The sequence below is a fragment of the Alexandromys fortis genome, unplaced genomic scaffold (genome assembly GCF_014885135.2).
Source record: "Alexandromys fortis isolate MF-2015 unplaced genomic scaffold, M_Fortis_MF-2015_v1.1 scaffold_329, whole genome shotgun sequence".
NCBI lineage: Eukaryota > Metazoa > Chordata > Mammalia > Rodentia > Cricetidae > Alexandromys > Alexandromys fortis.
This window is the reverse complement of record NW_026068249.1, coordinates 410,473-435,212: the sequence shown is the minus strand read 5'-3', so window position 1 is coordinate 435,212 and position 24,740 is coordinate 410,473. Positions and strand designations below refer to the sequence as shown.

The window sequence follows — 24,740 nt, the reverse complement described above, 5'->3', positions numbered from 1 at the left end:
GGGCACTGTTAGATGCATCTCCAATCAGCTGTTCAGTATGCTCTGAGTTCACGATTAAAGCTCAGGGGACCATGCTCTTAGGGGTTCTGCCTCTTTTTATTATTGATGGGATCTGGGTCAGCGATCTGACGACTGCTAAGACCTACCTCACTGCCCACGCAGGGCCAGCAGCGAACAGGAATATAGCAAGCACCCAGCAGTTCTTCCTCATATTTTTCACTCTCGTTCTCCGCTTTCCTTTAGTGAATTTCTAACGGGAGCCGGGGTGGGGAACTGTGTCACCGCTTTATGCTCAGAGACACAAGCAGAGTGTTAAGAAATATCTCAGTTATGGTCTAGTTTATTCTGTGACTGCAGGCAAGTCGCATTACCCTTCAGAATGTCAGCACCTGCCTTTCAAATTCAGAATAACAACTGTGGGGATTGAATAGTGTTGATCTGAGGATGAATGCATGCAAACGGTTGAACATAGAGCCTGGCACAGAGCAAGCGGTCAATAAATACGCGCTATTATTATCCCCAGGACGTCAGGGAGTGCTGCCACAAGAGCCAGAGAGCAGCCGGCTGCCAGCCTCTCGAGGCGCGGCCGCGGTCTCAGCACCGCCCCAGTGGGGATCAGGCTCCAAGCTCCAGGAGCGTCTCCCGGCGTCTGTGCAGTACCAGGGCCTCGCGGACGCAAAAGGTGAGTTGGTGGCATGGAAGGGGAGAGCTGGGTAGCGGTCCTGGGAGCCGGATGCAGCCAGCCATGCAGGCTAAGCTAGAAGCATGGGCCGCAGGGCTCGCAGAGGGCCGAGGGTCTGCAGGGTGCGGCTGGGACAGCCGCAGCCAGTGCAGCTCGCCGAGGCAAGCGCGCCCCGCCCCGGTCAAGATGGCGCCCCTCCCCCTCCCGTGCGCGACTCCGCCGCTCGGGGCGCGGCCCCGCGGTCTGCGCGCTCCTGGGCGGGGGATGTTGTGATGGAGAAGCTGCGGCGGAGCGGGAGCCCTGCAGCCTGAGCCACCTTCGCCACCTGGGCCTGGGGCCTCGCCGCACAGGTAGGAGCTGCCCCTGCCTCGGCACAGCCCCGGGAGCGGGATCCCCAGCCTCAGCAGCCTGCAGCCCTTGCAGCCCCTTCTTCTCAGGGTCTAGGTCCCCGGACCAGGCCTGATCCCCCTGCCTCATCCCAGCGTCGCCTTCCTACGGCGGGCCTGCAGACCACCCTCCGCAGGGTTCACTTCCGTACTCACACCGACCCTCTCCTCATAGCTATGCTTGATCCTCCAGGATGCCTGAGGTGGGGGGTGGGGGGGAAGCAAAGCGAGGGGCGGTGGAAGAGTGGGGGAGGGGAGGTCTAGTGCTGGGAAGGGGACTTGGAGCCGGGTAGGAGCCAGGTCGCCTGATTCCAGTCTAGAGTCCCAGGCCTGGGATCTGTCAAGCTGCATTCTGTAGTCCTCAGCGACCGAGGGGTGTGCCCTGGGGCCGGCGAGGTTCTCCTGTCAGCCCGAGAGGCCTAGCAGTGGCTGAGTGCTCTTCGGAGCAGTTTCCCCCTCCATTTCAGAGGTTATTCCCAGCCTCTTCTGAGTTCTGCCTGTCCATTGCATTCTGAACCCCCAACTTCCCATTCATTTTAAAAATCCACTCCATTCTGTCTCTGACGTCCACCCGAGCTTCCAGGCAAGGTCACCGGAGCCCTCCTTGTAACTTCAATGGACCCATTGCTGAGAGCCTGTTACCTTTGAGGAGCGTTCAGCTGGTTTGTGTCAGTTCAGTCTCCTTGAAGGGTTTCCTGTTTTCTTTCCTAGGCACTGTCTGCTGCTTCTCAGTTTCTGATGCTCTCCTCTTCCTCTCTTCTCTGCATATGTGGCCCTGGGTTCTGGCCTGAGCTGCGGTCTTTCACTTTGTCCTTTCTCCCTTACCAATTCCTCTATTTCCAGCTCTTTAAATTTAATACATAAACTGTCCAGTCCCAGATTTATTTGTCTGGGCCAGACCACTCTGAGGAAATCCAAACTCACATATGCCCAGCTGGCCCCTGGCCCCTGGCCCCTTTTCATCATCCCACAGGAGTTTCAAACCTGTAGACTCCAAGGTGAATTAATTTTCACGTCTCTTGTTCCCCTTGTACCTTACTTCTGCATCTGCTGTTTCTTCAGACCCCAAAATGGCAGCTGTCCATTCAGTTCAGGTTCTGCTCACACTGGTTTTCTGAGCGACACTCTCCCTCCCTCCTCCACACGTAATTTCACCCGGTTCTGTGTTACCCACTACTTCAGTAATTCCCAGGTCTGTTAATTTCACTTGATTCCAACTCTTGTCAAACTTACTCTAGATGCCCTCCCCTGCTCCAGTCGCACCCCATTGCCCTACCCCCCTTAGCTGCTATTATCAGCATTGGATTCGTAATGGTCATTTTAAAAATGCGTCTGATCATTTATTCGTTCAACAGATAGGATTTGAGCCCCGATACTTACAAGGTGCGGCATTAGGCACTAAGGATGCAATCAAAGAACAGACTGGTCTGGCTCTTGTCATAGAGAAATGAGGGTCTGTGAAGACGTCAAACAAGAATGGCATTGAAAGGGGGCAACATGAAGGAAGATGCACAGTGCTTTGACAGACCTCAAGATCGGCAGCTAGACTGGCTGGGGGTCAGAGTGAAGGGGTCAAGGGAATGTTGCGCTGAGGAATTGCTTAGTTTGACTAGAGTGTAAAGGGGGAGTTAGTATAATGAAGTTCCAGAAATGGGCTGAAGAGAAACCATGTAGAACAAAGACCATGATGCCTTCCAGGAATCAAAGAAAGCTGCTTTGGTTGGAGAGGTCAATTATAAGAGTTCCTCCCAGAAGGGAGGAAGGCCACGGGCAAGTTAACAGGACAATTTAGACAACTCTAAGGATTTTGACCAGAAGGTCGTTGACTTTGGCGCAGATTATGGTTGATAGTGGAGGTACTACAGAGTGGATAAGTCCAGAATTTTTTCTCAGAACAAGGTCGTTGTCTAGGAATGAATTTACTGTAAGCAGCAAGGGTGAAATATGGATCTAGGATTGTTCAATACTGGACAACAGAATAGGCGGTTATTTCATCCCATGGCCCCCGAAAGAGAATGAGATGAGGGGATAGGCATGAGAAACCGGAACGAATGTATTAGTTTGAGAGACCTTTGGGAGAGGTAGATGGAGCTGTTGGGTAGAGAGTTGATTGTACGTGTCTGGAATTCAGGTGAGGGAGCTTGAGATTTGGAAATCATCATTGGATAGGTGACAGCTGAATCTGTGCGCATGAATGACTACTTCTACTGAATACAGGACAAGGAAGAGAAAAGGGTAAAACTGAGAAACCCAGTCTGTAATGGGTGAGAGGAAGATGACCAAGCAAGGGAGTCTAAGAGGCCAAGAAAACAGTCCCCATAGGCATGGAAAGAAATCCAGGGATATAGCGCAAGGGAGCTATGAATAAGCACTGGGTGGGGACTCACGGGGTGAAATTCTCCCAAGAGTACACATGCTGACTACGCACCCACTGGTTAAATGCCACAGGCCTTGTTGACCTTAGTAGGTGTTGTTACCTCTCTTGCTGACAGGGAAGCAGGGGTAGAAAAGCCAGAAGGGAAGCCAGGAGATAAGAGTACTGAGGAGCTCAGGGGAAGGTCAGGCTAAGAACTATCTTGTTCTTACCTTGAGAGAATGTAAGTAGTAGGTGCACCTCTTGGTTTAGGCAGAAAGAGAAAGGAGAACAGATTCATCGAGTTTGATGTTTAGGATATTCCCCAAATGGCTTCCCTTTCTCCTGTGAGTTTGGAGAGGAGACAGAATGGGAGAGGACGGCTGATCCAGGAGAATTCCGACTGGTGCGCAGGCAGGAAGTCCCAGGCTCTGATGGTGTCCTGTTCTTCCTCTACCACTGCATAAAGTCAATAAAAAGGGCTTGTTCGTGGGCCGGCGAGATGGCCTTAGCAGATGAAAGTGTTTGCCACCAGACCTGATGATCTGAGTTCCTTCTTCGGGCCTCATGTGGTGGAGGAATAAGACAGACTCCTGAAAGTTGTCCTTAGACCTCTACACGTGTGCTGTGGCAAGGGTGTGACCGCACACAAAATACATAAATAAAATAAAAAGAAGAAGGTGCATATAGGTGCCAGTAATTGTTCTAGATGTCTGTGTCCTACTATGCGGTAAGGAGCTATACAGTGTCTCCCTAGAGTGTGACTTCCTCCTGGGGAGGATCCATGTCCTATTGTGGGGGGATGTAGGTGTTTGTGGGGTTATAGGTGTGTGCGTGTATGTGTGGATATAGGTATGGGGGGGATATGAGTGTGTGTGTCGGGGGGATATAGATGTACATGCACCACAGTGAAGGTATGAAGGTATGGAGGCCAGAAGACAATTTATGGAATTGATTCTCTCCTTCCACCATGTGGGTCCTGGGAATCAAACTTGGGTCTTGTGACTTTTTGGCAAGCCCCCTTACCTAATGAGCCATGTTGGCCCTTTTTTATCCTTTGAGATGCCCCAACTATAGATAACCCCAGTGAGAAAGGAGTTGGGTTGTGTTTGTTCTTGAAGAAACTAGGTAGTTTTTTTTTTTTTTTTTCTCATAAGTAAGAAGGTGGTGGTCACATTGCCTCAGGCTAGACAGCTCGGTCTCAGCACTTGCAACAGACTTTTCACTTCTTACTTCAATGCTCTTTGCCCTGGAGCCAAAGGTCATGACTCCTTAAAGTCAACCTGGCTCTTCCCTGACCCACAAAACAGCTGCTCTCTGCAGGTACACTTCCCAGTGTCACAAAAGTCAGCCTCAGCTTGACCTAGAAACATGGCTTTGTCCACCTCTGCTGCAGAGAACACATCCTTCCTGAAGTCTCATGAGCTGTCCAGGGGCATGGGGTCTCAGCTGCCATTGGATAGTCATTAAGCCACAGCATTGGTTTAAGTGTCTTTTCCTCCCTCTTTACACAGACCTGAGCCTCACCTGACCGGGACTCCTGTCTCATCCTGCCTTTTAGGGCTCCTTCATCATTTTCCAGCACCTTCCCTAAGATCCCTTTGCCTACCCAAGCCTAAGGTGGCTGTACAGACTTTCCTGGTATCTGTTCCCAGCCAGTTCCACGCTTCCAGGTTTCTAGTTCCCCAGTGTCTGTCCCCTTCGTCCATCCTTCCCTTCCACACAGTGGCCACTCTGGCAGGCACACAACATATTATCCTTGATGATGTTGTAATTCTGAGTGAGACAGAGTGCCATATATTCTGATAGCTGTGACACTGGGCGTTGTGGAACACAGGAAGGGATGGTCCTTTTTAGGTGAGGAAAGTTCAGGGAAGATTGCTTAGGAGCCCTGACAGCTGAGCAGAGGTTTGAAATACAAGAAGAGGTTCTTACAAGGAGGTGAGGAATCCAGGCTGAGGGAACAGTGTAAACAAAAACTTGGGTTTTGTTTGATGTGTTCCAGAGCCTCTCGTACTTCATATGGCTGAATATAAGGTGTGATGGGATGGGGGCTGAGAGGGGCTGAGTTGGTTGCAGTGGCCTCTCAGGTATCATGTAAACTGAGCTCAGACCTTATCCTAAAGTCAGTGGTGAGCCCTTTAATTTTGTCAACCAGGGAGTGACACAATGTGGTTTCCATTTTTGGAAAATTACTGTGGCTCTGGGTGGAGACAGAACTGCCTATTTTTTCCTCTCCATTGATTCCAGCGACCCATGGGTTTGCTCGCAGTCCAGGTGGAGCCAAAGGGATCAGCCCAACAGTTTAGTTAAACGTGAAGGTGAGGCACACACATGCACAGAAACCTTTTTTATTTGTTTCGTGCACGTTCCTAGCATTGTGCTACATTCTCAGGAGCTAGAAATTAGAAATGGTAGAGATGCAAACTGTGACTCCTGTCTCTGGGTCCTGGGCCAAGCCTGGAGAGATAGGTGGCCTTGCTCAGGTACACTGTAACACCTGCACTCCATATAGGCAGCAGAGAAGACCGAGGCAGGTGAGGGCAAGAGGGAATGGAGATGGGGGGAAGTGGTGTGCAGTGGGGGTCCTGTTGCCCGGCAGGAGGAGGAGAGAGCTTCGAGTGACACTATTGGGCGGGAGAGTGACGGGGAGAAGAATTAAGAGCAGAGGAATTGGGAAGTGGGTGATCAAGGAGGAAGAACTGGTGTGGGGGTTCCAAGGAAGGCAGAGGTCACAGAAGAACCAGCACAGGTCACTGACAGTGAGAAGGGTTGATTGGGCTGTGGGGGGTGTCCAGGGACCCTTGAGGATAGGTGACACCTAGAACCTGGTTGGTGCGTGTGTGGGAGACACCTGAGAAGTGGCTGATACTGAAGCAAGGGGTCCCCTTTCGCATGCAGACTGGAGGAGTGTGACCGAGGTACCAGAAACCACTGCGGAGACAGGTGGATCCAGAGCACAGCATAAATGGGGTCTGGGGAGATGTGAGGGCAGGCTGTACCCTTCCTCGGTGACTGCTAATCACTAGGCTCCTGCTTCTTGCTCTATGTCAGGACATTGCTAGAGGCTGGGAATGCGATATTTTAAACAACAACAACAACAACAGTAATGCAATATCCTGACCAACATGGAACTTAGGCATCAGGAGGTCAGTAAATAAACACAGGCGAAGCCAGGAGGCACTTTAATCTCAGCACTCGGGAGGCAGAGACAGGTGGATCTCAGTGAGTGTAAGGCCGGCCTGGTTCTAGGACAGCCAGGGCTGTTACACAGAGAAACTCCTGTCTCAAAAAAATGAAAGCAAACAAACAAACAAACAAACAAACACAAATGATAAATTATCTTGGTAGATGATGGTTCATGCCTGGGAAGACTGTGGGGTCACTAAGCTGGGGGAGAGGTAGCCTGCAATTAAAAAACAGATGTATAGGGAAGGTCTCTACAATAAAGTGATCCTTGCACAAAAAGACTGGAAAGGCTGGAGGCTCCAGATCAGAGGCTCCTGAGGGGACCATGGCATTATAAGGACTGGCAGCAGAGACTGGTGCCCTAGGTGAGATATTTCACAGACAAACACTGTCTATACGAAGCTAAGGCGTTGTATAGCCAAGAACTGGAGCTGAAGGCCCTTCCTCTGTGGCCTGCTCTCCTGGACATTGTCTGCCATCTCTACACACCCATCTGTCCTCTTTAGCCAGTCATTATTGTTGAATGGGCTGAGGGATGGCTGGTATGAGTGATTTATAATATACAGCCTAGGGGGCTGGCAGTGAGGGGGCTCCAGATAACACCGTGGCAGGAGGGAAGGGATAGTCAGTGTCTAGTATCCAAAACACATGAGCCTGTCCTGTGCTGGCTATGTTCCTGGCACAGTGAGCCCCAGCTGGTCAAGTGGGGCGTGGGGATGCACAGAGAGCCATTGTGCAGACACTCTGCCTTTGGTGATGAGGAGAAAGCAGGCACTACTGTGCTGCTCCAGAACACAGGGAAAGGGACAGCACAGAGTTGGGCCTGGCTTGTGGTGGGGGTGGGGCTGCAGTCTGATGGGAATGTAGCTCATGGGGTATGTACTGGTGTGTGCTGGCCTACGGAGCACAAGAAGATGAGAGACAGAACCTAAGACTGGGTCAGAAACAGGACTACTTAACATGGTCTCTCCTCCCTGTCTCGCAGGATCTGCCAAGGCCATGTCTGTTCCATCATCCCTGAGCCAATCGGCCATTAATGCTAACAGCCACGGAGGCCCTGCACTCAGCCTCCCGCTGCCCCTGCACGCTGCCCATAACCAGCTGCTGAACGCCAAGCTGCAAGCCACAGCTGTGGTACCCAAGGACCTTCGCAATGCTATGGGAGAGGGTGGTGTGCCTGAACCAGGCCCCGCCAATGCCAAGTGGTTAAAGGAAGGCCAGAACCAGCTTCGGAGGGCTGCCACGGCCCATCGAGACCAGAACCGAAATGTGACGTTGACCTTGGCAGAAGAGGCCAGCCAGGAGGCTGAGACAGCACCCTTGGGTCCCAAAGGCTTGATTCATCTATACTCTGAGCTGGAGCTCTCAGCTCATAATGCAGCCAACCGAGGGCTTTGTGGACCCGGCCTGATCATCAACACCCAGGAACAGGGACCAGACGAAGGAGAGGAGAAGGCAGCAGGGGAGGCCGAGGAGGATGATGAAGACGAGGAGGAAGAAGAGGAAGAGGAGGACTTGTCTTCTCCTCCAGGGCTGCCCGAGCCCCTGGAGAGTGTGGAAGTCCCCTCTGGGCCCCAGGCCCTCACGGATGGCCCCCGGGAACATAGCAAGAGTGCTAGCCTCCTATTTGGCATGCGGAACAGTGCAGCCAGTGATGAGGACTCAAGCTGGGCCACCTTATCACAGGGCAGCCCGTCCTATGGCTCCCCAGAGGACACAGGTACCATGTGGAGCTAGATGTGGCAGTATGGGAGGGCGTGGAATCGTGCAGAAGCCAGGGCCAGCCCAAGAACGAGGTGCAGAGCTTGCTGCCTCAGTCAGAGGGTGCTTGGCCATAGGTCTGTCTGTTGTGCATGCCGTGAAGGGTGTATCTATTCATTGTGTGGGCTGTCATGGTTAATGTGTAGACTAGCTGCTTTGATGAGCACTTACTAAGAAACTGACCCTCTGGTCAGCATTGTGGTACTTATAATTACAATAATGCTGTGACATAGGTACTCTTTCTATGTCCATATACAAACGATGAGAAAAAGGCCCGGCAAGTGTCATAGCTTCCTGAGGGTCACAGATAGTCCTGGATCATAACAGCTAAAAGCTAAAGCATCTCTGAGTCCAGACCTGAGTGAGCTCTGTGCACAGCACAGCACTAAGGTGGACTTGGGATAGTCATGTCTACTCCCGCTTTCCACCTCTGCAAACTGGGAGGGTTCATTTCTGCTTATGAACCACATGCAGAGTGCCATGCTGGTCGTTGCCAGGGTGCCATTTCAGGAATGAAATATTGGCTAAAAGTTAGGGGACAAAGAGAGTAAACTTGTGCTTCCTTCTAGGGAGATAGATATTGGAGAACAAAGATTGATCACTAAATGTGACCCATTTAATAAAGTTGGGACTCTGTATTTGCTAATGTCGTACAGAGTAGAGATTTCCCTACTGTGGCCGAAGCTACAGCCCAAAAGATCTCAGGGTGGGAATATAAGAAAAGCTTCAGTGGGGGGTGGCATGAGTTAATGATAGCTCACTTGCTTAGCATACTCGACCTAGGTTCTGTTCCTGGAAAGACAGATGCGGAGACAGACTCTGACTTTGACTTCTCAAGGTGCTAACAGTGTCTACACTCTACTAAATGGATGCTGGCATGGGAGATGCATTACAGACACCTGAGCTCTTTATCTTCTCTTTTTGAAAAGCCTAACTGAATGTTCTCAAGCACATACAGACGTAGAGATGACAGCCTGACCTGTTCATCACCCGTTTTTATAATCATCAATGCATAGTTAGTCTTGCTGTATCAATGCCTTATTCACTGCTGAGCCTCAGTCTAGGTTTGTGTGTGTGTGTGTGTGTGTGTGTGTGTGTGTGTTTAATTCTTTTCCTTTCAGAGAGTCTTGCTCTGTAACCTCAGCTGACCCTAGGTTTGCTGGGTCCTTGTCTCCACCTGAGTGTGCTGGGATTGTAGTCATGAACCACACCATACTACATACCCAGCCTGGTATTTATCTGTGTTTTTTGGAAGGGAACTCATACTATCAAATAATTACTTATTGTTAGCATACTCCCAGTTGTCTGGTAATTGTCCCACTTAGCCTTCTGAAAAGATGAGAACTATATGAATTGATATCCACAATGGTTTTGTTTTAAATGCATACTCATGCATATGGAAGTCAGAGGACAACTTTCAGGAGTTGGTTCTCTCTTTCCAACATGTGGGTTTTGCCGGGCAATGGTGGCGCACTTTAATCCCAGACGTGGGAGGCAGAGGCAGGCAGATCTCTGTGAGTTTGAGGCCAACTTGGTCTACAAAGTGAGTTTCAGGACAGCCAGAACTGTTAGAAAGAGAAACCCTGTTTCAAAACAAAACAAAACAAAAAAACAAAACCAAAAAATAAAATAAAAACTAACATGTGGGTTTAGGGGATTGAACTCAGGCGTTGCTTAACAGCAAACACCGTTACCTTAAGAATCATCTTACTGGCTCTTCTTTCCTTTCCTCTTTCTTTTATTTTGTTTATTCATTTATTTATTTGCGTGGTTAGGGACTCATTTTATAATCCTAGATACCTAGAACTAACAACTCACTATGTAGATCAGGTTGGCTTCCAGCTGGTAATGATGCTCTTGCCTCTCCCAGGTGCTGGGATTATAGCGTGAGCCACAATGCCTGACTTTGAAGTTTCCTGAACATGTATAAACTTTTGCTTTATTTTTCTGTTGATTGTGCACACAGTATGTTTTCTGTCTTGAGTTTTCCATGATCTGAACTTTTTAGCTTCTTTCTCCAAATAGTTTTGAACATATTCTTCCTCTGGATTTTGTGTAAACTAGTAGATCGTTCTAGAGCCTTGGTCAGATTCTGGTTTGGTGGCTTTTTGTTTTGTTTTGTTTTGGAAGGAGGGCACCTCATAGGTGGTACAATACCAAAGGTAAAGTCTAATTGTTTCTCCTTGTGTGCTGTTAGTGGCTTTTGGTGGCCAATGTCTTCATTCTCTGTAAAGGGAGCAGCTTTCATTTTACTCAAGCTACTTACTTACTGGATTGAGTTTAGAGAAAAAAAGATCTACACACCGAAAGTTAGATTCCAATGTAAACTTCCCAAATTCTAAATGTCAGTAACTAATTCTGGCTTTTCAGAAGAGCTGTGCAGGTCATATGTGTCTCTTTGAGGCTCGCCTCACTGCTGATTACAGTTGGTTTCCTCTGCTACCCTGGACAGGAGTCGCTGGCCAAATAGAGGCCTGGTTGTTGTCACTGGTGGCAGCATTTCTGATCTTCTGCGGTGGGAGGGCAGCAATACAGAAGGACTAAGGGTGTGCTGGGCATGGCCAGTGGTCTCAACAGGCCATGGAGGAGTGAGAGGGGACTCCTGGAGTCCAGGTGTTGTTGGACCTAGAGGTGTTAGGCCAGTCCCAAGGATAGGAGGGGTCCAGCTACTGCTTGTTCCTTCTTGGATGTGTTTCTTCTTTTATGAGAGCCACAGATGGTGGGTTTCTGCTAAGTAGAAATGGGGTAGGATAGAACAAAAGTTTTTTTCCCCTGTTTTGAGATCGCCACAAAGTAGTTTTTGACTAAATGAACTGTGTGAATTGAGTGAGTAGTGTGAATGGGTGATGAATGGACTGTGTGAACTGAGTGAGCAGTGTGAATGGGTGATGAAGGGACTGTGTGAATTGAATGAGCAGTGCGAATGGATGATGAATGGACTGTGTGAATTGTGTGAGCAGTGTGAATGGGTAATGAATGGACTATGTGAAGTGTGAGCAGTGTGAATGGGTGATGAAGGGACTGTGTGAATTGAATGAGCAGTGTGAATGGATGATGAATGGACTGTGTGAATTGTGTGAGCGGTGTGAATGGGTGATGAATGAATGAATTTCCTACCTGTGTTGGAGACACACTCTGAGCCAGGCCTTGTCCTGAACGCTGAGAACAGACTGGACAGGACAAAGATCTTCTTACCCTCTCGGGGTACTTGTGTGTACTGAGTGTCTGGTGAGGAGACAGAAATAGACAGCCATAATCAGTGATGATAAGCAGGTGGGTAGAGGAGCAGAAGGAGAGCGTCGTTCCATCCTGAGGGAGCAGGGAAGATGGGTCTGTCGTGAGAGCTCCCTTTACACTGTAGTCTGAAGGTGGACTGAGTAATATAGCTAGTAATAGTAATAGTAATTACCTAGGAGGGAGGGAGGAGAGCTAGGAAGTTGTCAGAGGCAAGGCTAAGAGGCAGACAACTAGGGGCTCTTAAGAGCACCTAAAACCCGAGGAGGGGTTTGGATTCTGTCCTGAGAGTAATGAGAGAGCAGTTAAGAGTATTAGACTGGAGAGGAACCTGATTAGTTTGGCATCTCCTAAGAACCATTCAGGCTGTAGTCCGCAGTGGAGACAGAAGGAAGCCAGTTGAGAGGCTTCTGCAGTAATCCACATTAAAGCGTGCTGGTTGTCAGACTGTAGTAGTGATGTGCACGGGTTGGGGGAGGGGAGGAGGAGCACTACACAATCATGGTCTCCTGAGCAAACTAGTTTGCCTGCCTAAGCCACTAAGGCATTCATGGATGAATGAAGGGAGGGAGGGGGGAGGCCATAATGATATCTGGATCACGTGAGTGCCTGAAGGAAAGTGCACGGTTGTGGAATTAATGCGCGTGTGTGGAAGCAAAGGCCCCGGCTGGGTTGTGCTTGGAGAGAGATGTGCCAAGCTCCAGAAGGGCCTCCCAGATGGTCAAGGCGGGAGGAGCTGCCCCCTCCAGGACAGATCGGAAGGGTGAAGCTCTTTGAAGCAGGAAGGCACGGGCTGACAGGGATGGCAGATGGATTGGTGTGCATGACTCAGTCAGGGGAACCGTAAACTGCTCCCCACATTTCAGAAACGCCCGACCCACCGTGAAGCAGGCTGGGGAGGGCAAGGGCCCTTGGGGTTGGTGTTCCTGGAAGGTTTTAGCAACAATGTCCTGAAGGGAGTTGGGGGAGGGTCTGAGGGAAAGCACACATTTGCTGAACCTCAGTAGAGTGGGATAGTGAGGGTGGAGACAGTGATGGCTGCCTAGAAGGTGGATGGGCACAAAGGACCCCTTTTCATTGGGTGTCTGCGGACTTACCTCATTTGCAGGCTGAGGATGGCGGAGCACCTCGTCTGACTAACTCATGTCAGGTGGGAGACACCTCGGCATAGCCACACCCACTCTCAGCCCCTCTGTGTCTTGGTACCCAGCAGCTTGGGTCTTAAGACTGCCTGTCCCTCAGTGCTGCCTCTTGGACCAGTCAGGATTCCTGGTTTCCTTGGTAACGGGAAGCACGTCAGCAGTCTGGGCGCTCCCAGCCATCCCAGTGCTGCTGCGGTTGCCGAGGAGACGCTGCAGCCTAGCTGGGCCCTGGCAGGTGAGGGGGGTGGTGCTGGGAAGCCTCAAATCCTCAATCTTGCTAGGGCTCAGGCTCTCAAAGACCACCCTTTAGTTGAAAGTGCTGGATAGGGTCTGGATAAGGGAGGGATCCCTGAGGGTTGGAAGCCACACCCTGTTTATGTTGAGCACTATAGGTTCTGCAGGGCCCCAGGTGGCTGAGCTATTCCCATGAGGCTGAGTCTCCTGGTGTTTGTAAAACTGGCTTAACTGTGCCATTGATGTCACTGCTGGAGGATGGGATGGAGACTCAGGATCGAGGAGGGGAACCAGGGTAAGGAAAGTAGAATAGGAGGTGCTGGAGTCTCATGAACCCCTCTTCTCATCCCATCTCCATCCCAAGGAGGTTCCCTAGTATGGTGGTCTTGGCCCCTCCCTTGAGAACTCCAGGCGGAGGAGGATCTTGCCTGGCAGACGCTCTGCCCTGGTGAGAAGGGGGCGGGATGAGCTTTTCTCTGCAGCCCAGCACCAGGCTGTGAGCCCAGCTGGCTGGGCTGGAAGGGAATGTGAGGAGGGAGGGTGGAGGCAGGAGGGGCAGGGAGTAAGCGCCATGTTCTCCCAGGACTTTTTCCTGGCCATCATCCTGCAGGACAACAGTCCAGGTGAGGGGCAGCATGGGGCTGGGTGTGATGTGGGGCAGGGCTGACAAAGAGGTGGAGGGCACACAGTCTGGGTGACAGGATGGAGTGATTTAGATCCAGGAGAGGAGGGTGTATATCACAGATATGTAGTCTGTATGTGTGTGCATGACATATTTGCCTGGGTGGGGGGTCTGGGTGGGGGGTGTCTCTGTGTGTGTGTGTAGTAACTGCACAGAGGTGGCAAGGGTTGATAATGTATTGTGCCTGAAGTGTATCCTCACCTGTATGTGTGGTACTCACACATATGTTGGGAGCCTTTGGTGGTGTGGTATGTACACATCTTTGTGGTAGGGCTGTGTGCGTGCACGTGTGTGTGTATATGTATGTATGTATGTATGCATGTATGTATGTATATACACAAAGCTCTACATGACTATGTAACTGGTGTTGCTATGTTTGCTGCTGAATTTACAAGTATACCTGTATGTGATACCTTCCATAATTTTCTATGTGCTGTGCACTATTTATGGCTGCACAGGTGTGTAGTAGGGCTTACATATATTGTGGATCCGTGTGCACATGGACAGGAACTGTCAGTGTGTGCACCTTTATATAGCCAGACATACGCACATGCACGATGTATGAGGAGGTGAACTGGGATCACTCAACCTCCTTCTCTTACCTTCTTTCCTCCTTGCTTTCTTCTTTCCCTCCATGTGGCCACATTGGGCAGCAGCAGGGCCCAGGAGGAGGTCTGAGCCATGCTCACCACTGGTGACTCAACAAGCAAGCAGGGACTATACTGTCCCTTCCTTGGCTCCTCCTTCCCAACCATGGGGGCTTGGGAAGGGGACTGGGCATCTACTGACTGCTCGTTGGGTGGGCTGACCCTCACTGAGCCTCCTACCTGGCAGATTCCTTCTGGAACCCCAACGCCTTCGAGACGGATTCCGATCTGCCAGCTGGATGGATGAGGGTCCAGGACACCTCAGGGACCTACTACTGGCACATCCCAACAGGGACCACCCAGTGGGAGCCCCCAGGCCGGGCCTCGCCTTCACAGGGGAGCAGCCCACAAGAGGAATCCCAGGTGAGACTCAGCAGCTTATTGTTCCGTGCCAGGGGTGGAAGGGGCTGTGCTGCCAGGACGAGGTGACACTACCACCCTGTACCATCCCCTTTCCAGCTTACCTGGACCGGCTTTGCTCACCAAGAAGGCTTTGAGGAAGGAGAATTTTGGAAGGTAAATGAAAGACCAGCTTCATTGTGGGGGTGACTGGAAAAGGCCCTAATTCCTCCATCTCTTTTTCCTTTGAAAAAGGATGAACCCAGTGAGGAGGCCCCAATGGAGTTGGGGCTGAAGGACCCTGAGGAGGGGACATTGTCCTTCCCAGCTCAGAGCCTCAGGTGAGTCACCAGGCGCAGTGGGCTAGAGGTAGGCTGGTTCTGTGTGGAAGGCGTATTGGGACAACCCCCAAAATAGGGGTGCCATGCCAAGTGTTCTCATTTGCTTCCAGCCCAGAACCATTGCCCCAAGAGGAGGAGAAGCAGCCCCAAAGAAATGCCAACCCAGGGATCAAGGTTTGTTCAAGACCAAGACCCATTTTGTAAGCAGGCCCCCATGGTGTGCTGTGAGGGCGTCTGTGGTCTCAGCCAGCTCTCAAACGGGGAGTTCTTTCCAGTCTCATCACAGGGCTGTGTGTCGGAGTTGGGCAGTCTTCTGACACCTTCGGTATTTAACTCAGTTGGCCCAAGGGTCTCCTGGGGACTCTGAAGGCTTGGCTCAGCAGGTGTCTCCTGCCCATGTCCTGTGTGTGGAGCTTCAGTCTTGGTTCAGAATGCACCCCACCTTTTCTGTTCTAAATAAGGAGCCCCCCTGTCCTCTGCCCACGGCACCTCCAATTCTATCTCAGATCTACCCTGACCCTCTTCTGTGTCTGGCAGTGTTTCGCCGTGCGCTCCCTAGGCTGGGTGGAGATGACTGAGGAGGAGCTGGCCCCAGGACGCAGCAGTGTGGCGGTTAACAATTGTATCCGTCAGCTCTCCTACCACAAAAACAATCTCCATGACCCGATGTCTGGGGGCTGGGGAGAGGTGAGGGCCTGAGCTGGTGAGGTGGTGGGAATGTGGGAGATGCGGGGGATCGGACTTGTCTCCCAGAGGGTTGTGAGGCTACCGGAGTGGATGTTGGTTTAAGTAGTACGCTATGGGCTGGATGTGTAACCCCAGGCTGACACCATGAGGGATGGTTGCCGAACTGTGATGGGGATAACAAGGGCCATGGGGACCTTTACTGGAGTAAGGCCCCCAGATGGGTGGTCTGATGGTTAAACAAGCCCTGCTCCTCCCCTGTGGTGGCTAATATCCCTTGAGCTGGAGATGGTGGGTCTCTGCCACCTTCCCACTGGGGTACCACTGAGTCCCGCCTCCTGGGCTTGCAGGGAAAGGATCTGCTGCTCCAGCTGGAGGATGAGACACTAAAACTGGTGGAGCCACAGAGCCAGGCGCTGCTTCATGCCCAGCCCATCGTCAGCATCCGCGTGTGGGGCGTCGGGCGGGACAGTGGAAGGTGGGCACAAGAGTCTGTGGGGTGGGGGTGGGGGCTCATCCACCCAGCAGTCAGAATCCTCTTCTCTAATCTCTTCTTTGGCTCTCTTGTGCTGCCGGACCCAGAGAGAGGTATTGACGCCCATCTGCTTTGGCTGTTCCCCTCCCACGCCTGGACCTGATACTTCGAAGCACCTAGGCTCCCTTTCTGTGCCCTGTATCTTCTCACCTGCTGTGCTGGGCATTATCCCCCATCTCAGCATGCTTACCTATCTGTCTCCTTAAGACAGAACCTACACATCACCAGGGCAGAAGTCCTGTAGGAGCTGCCACGGACAGAGAGGATGTGGGTGGAATGGGGGCCAGGCTTGGTACTTGATGGTTCTAGGAAACATTGAAGTGACCCTCCCCCAACAGGGACTTTGCCTACGTAGCTCGTGATAAGCTGACCCAGATGCTCAAGTGCCACGTGTTTCGCTGTGAGGCACCCGCCAAGAATATCGCCACCAGCCTGCATGAGATCTGCTCCAAGGCACGGCCCCTCCACTCCCTGGACTAGCTGTCACCTTTGGTCCAGAAGGGTGTGGGGAGGGTTGCTGAGTTGGTGGGTAACTAGGTGGGATCTTCAGGGCGATGTAACTCTGACAGATCCCATCCCCCTCCCCCCCATTCACTCCTCAGATCATGTCTGAACGGCGCAGTGCTCGCTGCTTGGTGAATGGACTCTCCCTGGACCACTCCAAACTTGTGGATGTCCCCTTCCAAGGTGAGTACTACAGCCTTTCAAGGCCCAGCTCAGCTTTGTTAGTTACGGTGAGGTGACCCAAGAAGAGGCACAGGTTCCTGGGCAGGCACAGCACGTGGAGATTTTCTTAAGTAGAGGGGCTTCTGTAGAGGGAGGCAGGGGGAAGTGAGGGCGAGGATTTGGCTGGGCAAGTGCATAGCTTCTGCACTGGTGCTGCAGGCTAGAACAGCTGACCCTCTTCTTCTCCCCACAGTGGAATTCCCAGCACCTAAGAATGAGCTGGTACAGAAGTTCCAAGTCTATTACCTCGGGAATGTACCTGTTGCTAAACCTGTTGGTATGTGTGCACTCTTCCTCAGGGGCCACCCCTCAGTCCTAGAGCTCTGTCCCCACCCTGTACTTCCTCGGGCTGCTTCTCTTGGACCTTGTCGTGTGTGGCAGGCAGATCCCTGCCTTTCAGAATTCATCCCATCTCCCTGTAGCTCTGTCCCCGCCTGCCCTGTGTCCTGCCTGCAGCTCCAGTGAGCATGTTTCCATCCATATGATAGTGAACAGCTATCACGTGACGAGTGCTGAGCTAGGCTCATTGGGAAAGTTTTCTCCCCTGAACCACCATCCCATGGGAAAGCTTTGATGGGCTTAGGAGGTAGGTATTTGAGTTGCTAGAAATGCGCCGCCTTGGCCTGGCACTGGGTTCAGTCTTAATATGAGCTGTGAGCATCCAGAGAAGGAAGCAGTAAGTATCATTGACACAGGTTTTGGTATTGTGAAACATAAAGGCTTTTTAAAAAGGTTTTTTTTTTTTGAGACAGGGTTTCTCTGTGATTTTGGAGCCTGTCCTGGAACTAGCTCTTGTAGACCAGGCTGGTCTCGAACTCACAGAGATCCTCCTGCCTCTGCCTCCCGAGTGCTGGGATTAAAGGCGTGCACCACCACCACCCGGCTCTTTAAAAAGTATTTTATTTAATTGTGTGTGTAAGGTGATGGGGATCAAACCCAGATCCTCAGGCATACAAACAAGTATTCTACCACTGAGTTAAACCTCCAACCTTCATTAATTCTTGATAATCCTACGTGTAACAGTTACAGTAATACCTGTTTGCAGATAATGAAATGAGACAAGAGACCATGCTTCCAAAGAACCTACATTTGTTTGTTCATTAACTTAACAATTGCCTTTGAAACTTTGTATCAGGCCTTGTGTTGGGCACTGGGGAAAATAGCCACAGCCTAACTTTCATGGCATTTATGGGAGCTTATAGTACAGCAATCAGGAACCAATCAAACAAATGTCATGATAAATTAAGTCCATAATTAATTAAATAAATTAATAAAGGAAGTAGCAAGGTGTAATCAAAGACCTTCATTTGATTTGGGGACCAGAAAACTCTTCCTGTGAAACCAGGTCTAGTGACATTTGTAATCCCAGTACTTGGGAAGCTAAAACAGGATTTCCACAGTGTGGTGAGCTATATCATGAGTACCTGGCCAGCCAGGGCTACAGAGAAAGACCTTGTCTCCTCAACCTACCTCACTCCTGCAAAAAAAGAAAACAGTCTTCTCGTGACAGTGTCCAATTAGCTGAGAAATATGAACAGTAGTAGATGTGTTAAAGTTAGATGAAGGCAGTCTCAGCTGAGTGGACACTGTATGAGGGTGCAGAGCAGGGGACACTGGGACTTGGGAAGCACTAAGAGATAGTTGTACAGGCCTGTGCTGAGGGCTGTGCACTGGTCAAACTGAGAAACCTCTAGTTTAGGATACTAATATTTTCTTCAAGATAAGAGCTACAGGGAGCCATTTGCATTGGTCAGCTTCCATTACTATATAAAACACCTGAGGTAATCAACTTCTAAAGAGAAACAGTTTATTTGGTCATGATTTGGCTTTGTCAGTGACAGTGTCAAATCATACAGGAGCCCTTGGCACAGCAAAGCTACTCCCTTCACACCCTGGGAACAAAAGTAGAAGAAGCCAAAGTTCTACAGTCCCCTTCAGGGATAGACCTCTTGCTGTTCCTATCTCTTCAAGGTTCCAGAGCTTCCAGTCACAGGGCTGGGGATCGAGGCTTTAACACATGGGCCTTTGGGGGAACACTTGACATGTACCCAAACCATACATGTTTCAGGAGAGTTCTTGGACAGATTTGAATATAGTAAAGCTTGCTTTGGTTGTACCACGAAGAAAGATGTTGAACAGATGGAAGAAGATGTAGGGAATGCAGGAGGATCTTGATGTTCATGGCAGTTGGTATTGAGAGTATCTTAGACAACAGCGGGGCTGAAAAGGAGTGTAAGTCAGTAGGCGTTGGTGACCATCAGTAGGGTGAGAGATAGAGGCCTTACGGATGACTTAAAGGTGTCGTTAAGGAGTGGTTGGCATTGACTTGATAGCCGAGTGCTAACTGGATAGCAGCTAAAAGTAACAGATACTGGCAGAAGTTAGTTTAGGTATGGGATTGTGAATTCAGTTTTAAATATGCCAAATTCAATGTACCCTTGGACAAACTAAGTGGGAATCAGGTTGGCAGCTAGGTTCATCGGTCTTGTCCATAGCTGAGAGCAGAGATCTGGGCTTGAGATAGAAGTTTGGGCATCATTAGGTTTTAGAGACAGTCAGTCCTAAGTATGGCACCAGAGGTTGGCACCAGAATATGGGCAGCTCAGAGTGAAAGGGAAAATAGCTTAGGCCACCTTTGTAGTCTTCCAGTATTTAATGTCTGTGTGGAGGAAGATGACACTTCTAGGACAGTGACAACAGGAAAGAAGTGGGAGGAGACAAAGAGGACGCCAAGGAATGGTGGCTGTTGTGGTACTTCCTGGTGCATGCCTGCAGTCCCAGCTCAAGTGACAGAGAAAAGAGGATTGTGACCTTGAGGCTAGTTTGGGCTGTGTTGTAAGACCCTCCTTCCAAAAGAAATCAAAGTAGGAGGAAGAGAGGAAGGGAAGAAAGAAGGAATGAAGGAATAATGAACAGGAGCTGGAGGGGAAAACAGGTTCTCAGAGAACAGAAACGGGTACTGGATCAGGGGACTTGCTTGGCTTTGGTTTCCTTCTTACCCACAACTTCTAACCCACCTTGACTCTTCCAGTTATCAGCCCCCACTCATTACTGTTCTCTTTCATTTGACACTGTACACAGGACACAATTCCAAAGCAATCCTTGGCTACCCTGTCACTTCCATGGGTCTGTCCTTTCAAAGACAGAGCTTTTGGACCATTGGGTTCTTAGGTTACTTCTTCCTTTTCATCTGTACACTCCTGTAAAAATGTGCGTGCATGCATGTGTGCATTCATGTGTGCATGTGTTAACCCATAGAAGTCTGAGGACAACCTTGAGAAGTCAGTTCTCTCCTTCCACCTTTACGTGGGTTCTGGGGATCAAACTCAGGTCATCAGGCTTCTGTGGCAAGTCTGTTGATTTATCTTGCCAACCCTGTGCTCCCTCTTTATCCCCTCCCCTTTTTTAAACAGTGTCCTCCCTGAAGCCACAGGGTTTACCCATCTATCCACTAGGTTATTCTTGCATACCTTACTTGTGCCCGGCATCGTTTTAATCTCAGCGTATATCAGTGAACAGCGCTGAGCATGGTCTCGCATTCGAGTGCATTACACTCCAGCGAGGAGAGACAATCAAAGAGACGTACATTGCGTGGTGTATCTGACAGTAACAGTGGCTGTAGGGGAGAGGTGAGCAGGATAGGGGAATAGGAGTGCATGTTTTTAACCCTGACCTATGAAATTCAGCTACCCTCCCTCCCTCCCTCCCTCCCTCCCTCCCTCCCTCCCTCCCTCCTTCCTTTCCTTCCCCCTCTCTTTTTCTTTTTTTCCAAGACAGTTTCTCTGTGTAATCCTTGTCATCTTGGAACTCTCTTTGTCTCCCAGGCTGGCCTTGAACTCAGAGACCCACCTGCCTCTGCCTCACAAGAACTGGAATTAAAGGTGTGTACCACCACACTCAGCCACAATCTGCCTTTTCTAGATCACCTCCCTCAACCCACCACTGACTCAGAGGCCAGGCTCCACCCCAAGATCATCTGCTTGTTCTTTCATTTGACTTTGGTGATTTCTTCCACCCCCATGAACTTTGAAATTTCCCATAGCTTCAGTTTAAATGTCGTAGACATCACACCATTCTGCCTTGCTTTGGCGACTTGCAGCGTGACTCTGCCCATCTGCTCCTTCCTGTGTCGTCATCCTCCTGTGCGCTCCTGCCTCATTAGACTTCCCATCCACGCGTACGCCCCTGCTGCCTTAGTGTACCATTTCAGACACCATTCCTGTGAATCTGCAACCTTCAGCAAATGAACCGCGTCAGACTGAGAGACAGAATCCCGGCACATTTGGTCTCTGTCCTTGAAATGACCATAATCCACACTAGAAATAGGGTTTCTTCAAACACCTTGATAAGAGTTATCTCTGAAACCAGGTGTGGTGGTGCTCACCTTTGATCCCAGCATTCCCTAGCAGAGGCAGGTGAATCTCTGTGAGTTCAGGACCAGGAAGTTCCAAGACAGCTAGGACTACACACACACAAAACATACCTTTTTTTTTTTTTCACAAAACATATCTTAAAAAACAACAAAAACAAAACCTGAAACAACAACAAAAAGAGTGTCCTTTCCGTGCCCTGGAGAAGGCCTCCCAGGTGAGACCTAGGATGATAGTCAGGAATACTAACGTAGATACTGGAAAAGAGCCCTTGAGGACTTGGCTGTTCGTAATAAATGTCCTTCAGGGTATCCTTCCCCTCAAATCTAAACACCCTTGTCCCCCAACACACATACACACCTGCCTCTACTAGTAGCTCTTACTGAAAGTTATTGTTTAGATTAGACTGGCCTTGAACTTGTGGCGAACCTTTTGACTCTGCCTTCCACATCTGTGATTTTCTAGGACTTTGAAGTGGAGGAGACCATTATGGGATTGTTTGATTTTGGTTTTTGAGACAAGGTAGCTCTGAATGACCTGGATCTCACTATGTATAGTTCATTCTGTCTCTGTGGAAGTACTGAGATTATAGGTGTACACCACCATTCCCAGAGAGACCTTTTTTATTTGAATGTTTTTATCAGCATATATTAGTTATACATAATAATGAGTTTTCTATGATATTCCATTACATGTATACAATGTATTTTGTTTAAATTCACCTTCTATTATCATATCTTCTCCTCCCACTCCTGTTGAACTTACTGATTGATGTGTTTGTGTGCTTGAGTATTTTGTTGGTTTTTTTTGTTTGTTTGTTTGTTTGTTTTGAGATAGGGTCTTTCTACATAGTTCTTACTGTCCTGGAACTCACTGTGTATATCAGGCTTGACTGAAACTCACCGAGATCTGCCTACCTGTGCCTCCACAGTGCTGGGTAAACACACACCACTGCATCTGACCCCAGTGCTGAGCCTCTTCCTCTTCCCAGCTACTGTTCTTCTGTTTTCATGTCAAGGTCTCACTGTGTAGCTTTGGCTGACCTGGACTCCATGTCTAGACCAGGTTTTGGGTTTTTTTTTTTTTTTTTTTTTTTTTTTTTTTTTTTTTTTTTTTTTTTCTCGGTTTTTCGAGACAGGGTTTCTCTGTGGCTTTGGAGNCAAGCTCAAAAACAGTATAAAACAAGCTTAAATGACTGGGCACGTATTCGCTGCAAAATAGCTGGCCAAGTCTACAAACTGCTGGGATATATTAGCCATAGGGACCCAGAAGAATAGCTCAGAGCCTTTCAATTCCTGATTGAATCACCAATTGGAGCACCAATTTCCACTACCTGGAAGAACACACGCACCGTGAAGTAGCACAAACACATTTATTTACTAACCAAAGGGAAGATCCCAGTTAAACCAACACTCTGACATGGGTTTCATGTAAAGTGCTGGTGATAAAGATGGTTGAACACAGTCATGAAAAATAAAACTGAAAAAAAAAAAGCAGTGCAGATATTTATGACCTGCTCATTGAACTGAGCTCATTCACTCCTGTCCGGGGTGGAGCGGCATCCTCACTCCACCTTCTCATAGACCCGAGTGCAGGTGACATTGTTCATCACGCAGTCCACCACCAGCTTTCCATCCTTCACTCTTCTGGTTATTGTGCTTTCCTTCCCGTCCCAGTTCTGGTGCTGGACCAGGGCACCGTCGGTGTTAGACCAGGTTTTGAAGTCACAGTGAAGCCCTGTCTCACAGATGAAACAACCACAATCCAACCCAAACAAACAAATAAAAAACCCGGGCCTGGAGGTGGATCAACTGGTAAAGGCACTTGCAGTTAGGCCTGACAACCTGAGTTCAGTCTCCTGGACCCACATGGTGGAAGGAGAGAGCTGACTCCTGCCTGTTGTCCTTTGACCTCCGTGAACATAAATACATAATAAATAATTAATTAATTAATTAAAGATTAAAAAAAGTTTGGGTCTGAAGAGAGGACGAACCTGGCTGATAGGAAGCCACTATTGTATCAAAGAGTCCAGGTAATGTTTGAATATGCATGGTAACAGATGGGGAAGTCGCAGCTCTCTGGGGGGCGGGCATCCATTTAAGGGGTGTCTATTTAGGGGACTGAAGCAAGAGTCAGTGAAGAAAACCAAGCTGGAGATTCAGGATAGAAAGAGCAAGGGTCGGGAGTCACGGAGGTCAAGGAGGAGTACCTAGACAGCAGCAGCATCAGGCCACAGGCTGCCGCGATGGGAATGCAGCCAGCCCGAGTTTGACAGGCAGAGCTGTCATGTTTGTGTCTGTGTCTTCCAGGGGTGGATGTGATTAATGGGGCCCTGGAGTCAGTTCTGTCCTCCAGTAGCCGTGAACAGTGGACCCCAAGTCACGTCAGTGTGGCCCCCGCCACTCTCACCATTTTACACCAGCAGGTAAAGGGCGCGGGTAGGAGAAAGTGTGACTGAGCTTTGCCATGGAGGAGCATCGAGTGGGGGGGGGGGGGAAGAACTGGCTATCAGAAGGGTGTGCTTCCGTGGGATAGAGCCGGGTGTTCCTTTTTAACTGGATGCCTCCCCTGCAGACCGAGGCAGTGCTGGGGGAGTGCCGGGTGCGGTTCCTCTCCTTCCTGGCTGTGGGCAGAGATGTGCACACCTTTGCGTTCATCATGGCTGCCGGCCCAGCCTCCTTCTGCTGCCACATGTTTTGGTGCGAGCCCAATGCTGCCAGCCTCTCCGAGGCTGTGCAGGCTGCATGCATGGTAAGCAGGGAGGGAGGGGGTAAGAGGGAGGGAGCGGTGTGACCTTAAGAGGCTGAGATAGAGAGTGACTGCCCCTCTGCTTCTCTGCAGCTCCGCTACCAGAAGTGTCTGGATGCTCGTTCCCAGACCTCCACCTCCTGCCTCCCAGCACCCCCTGCGGAGTCAGTTGCCAGACGCGTAGGGTGGACTGTCCGCAGGGGTGTTCAGTCGTTGTGGGGTTCCCTCAAGCCCAAACGTCTAGGATCCCAGACCCCATGAAGAAATCCCATCCTTCCTCCACCTGCTTGTGTTGGGCCCCAGGGAACTCAAGGGTTAGGGGCCCTGGATACTGTTCCTAGGCCTCACATCCCCCAGGCTGCCCCTCCTCAGTAGCTGGGGTTCCCTACCTAGGAGCTGGGAGAAACTGAGTTCCTTCACAGAAGTCATTACACTGAGCTGATGACATGAGGGTCAGAAGCAAGGCCAGCCCTGGGCTCTCCATCCCCAGTGTTTGAGGTGGAGCAGGAGGAACTGGTCCAAGCCAGGCCCCACCCTCAAAGGCCCAGCAGGGCAGGAGGGGACTGGTCTCGGCATGGATACCCTCTCCCCTGTCCTGCGGGCACCTCCGCTGTACTGATATCACTAATAAAGTCTGTCTGCGCTGCTGTGTCTCCCCAGCTCACATGAACTCCTCAGTCAGGATCT

At 50.2% G+C, this 24,740-nt stretch overlaps 1 protein-coding gene across 1 annotated transcript; it reads left to right on the top strand.

The window, feature by feature from the left end:
- Window positions 1-899: 899 nt before the first annotated feature.
- Apbb1 (amyloid beta precursor protein binding family B member 1) lies at window positions 900-24,699 on the top strand. Its single transcript, XM_050131323.1, has 14 exons — window positions 900-1,032; window positions 7,596-8,330; window positions 14,498-14,673; window positions 14,770-14,826; window positions 14,905-14,990; window positions 15,101-15,164; window positions 15,528-15,677; window positions 16,025-16,152; window positions 16,548-16,662; window positions 16,812-16,896; window positions 17,129-17,212; window positions 23,615-23,730; window positions 23,880-24,056; window positions 24,147-24,699. The coding sequence occupies exons 2-14, from the start codon at window positions 7,610-7,612 to the stop codon at window positions 24,312-24,314; spliced, it is 2,127 nt and encodes a 708-aa protein (XP_049987280.1). The 5' UTR covers window positions 900-1,032; window positions 7,596-7,609; the 3' UTR covers window positions 24,315-24,699.
- The last annotated feature ends 41 nt before the right edge of the window (window positions 24,700-24,740 follow it).

Excerpts from the sequence above, each read along its gene's own strand:
- Apbb1 (XM_050131323.1), top strand. The coding sequence starts at position 7,610 with ATGTCTGTTCCATCATCCCTGAGCCAATCGGCCATTAATGCTAACAGC. Across the intron at positions 14,674-14,769 it reads GCCCACAAGAGGAATCCCAG|CTTACCTGGACCGGCTTTGC; the intron begins GTGAGACTCAGC and ends TCCCCTTTCCAG. Across the intron at positions 16,153-16,547 it reads GTCGGGCGGGACAGTGGAAG|GGACTTTGCCTACGTAGCTC; the intron begins GTGGGCACAAGA and ends CTCCCCCAACAG.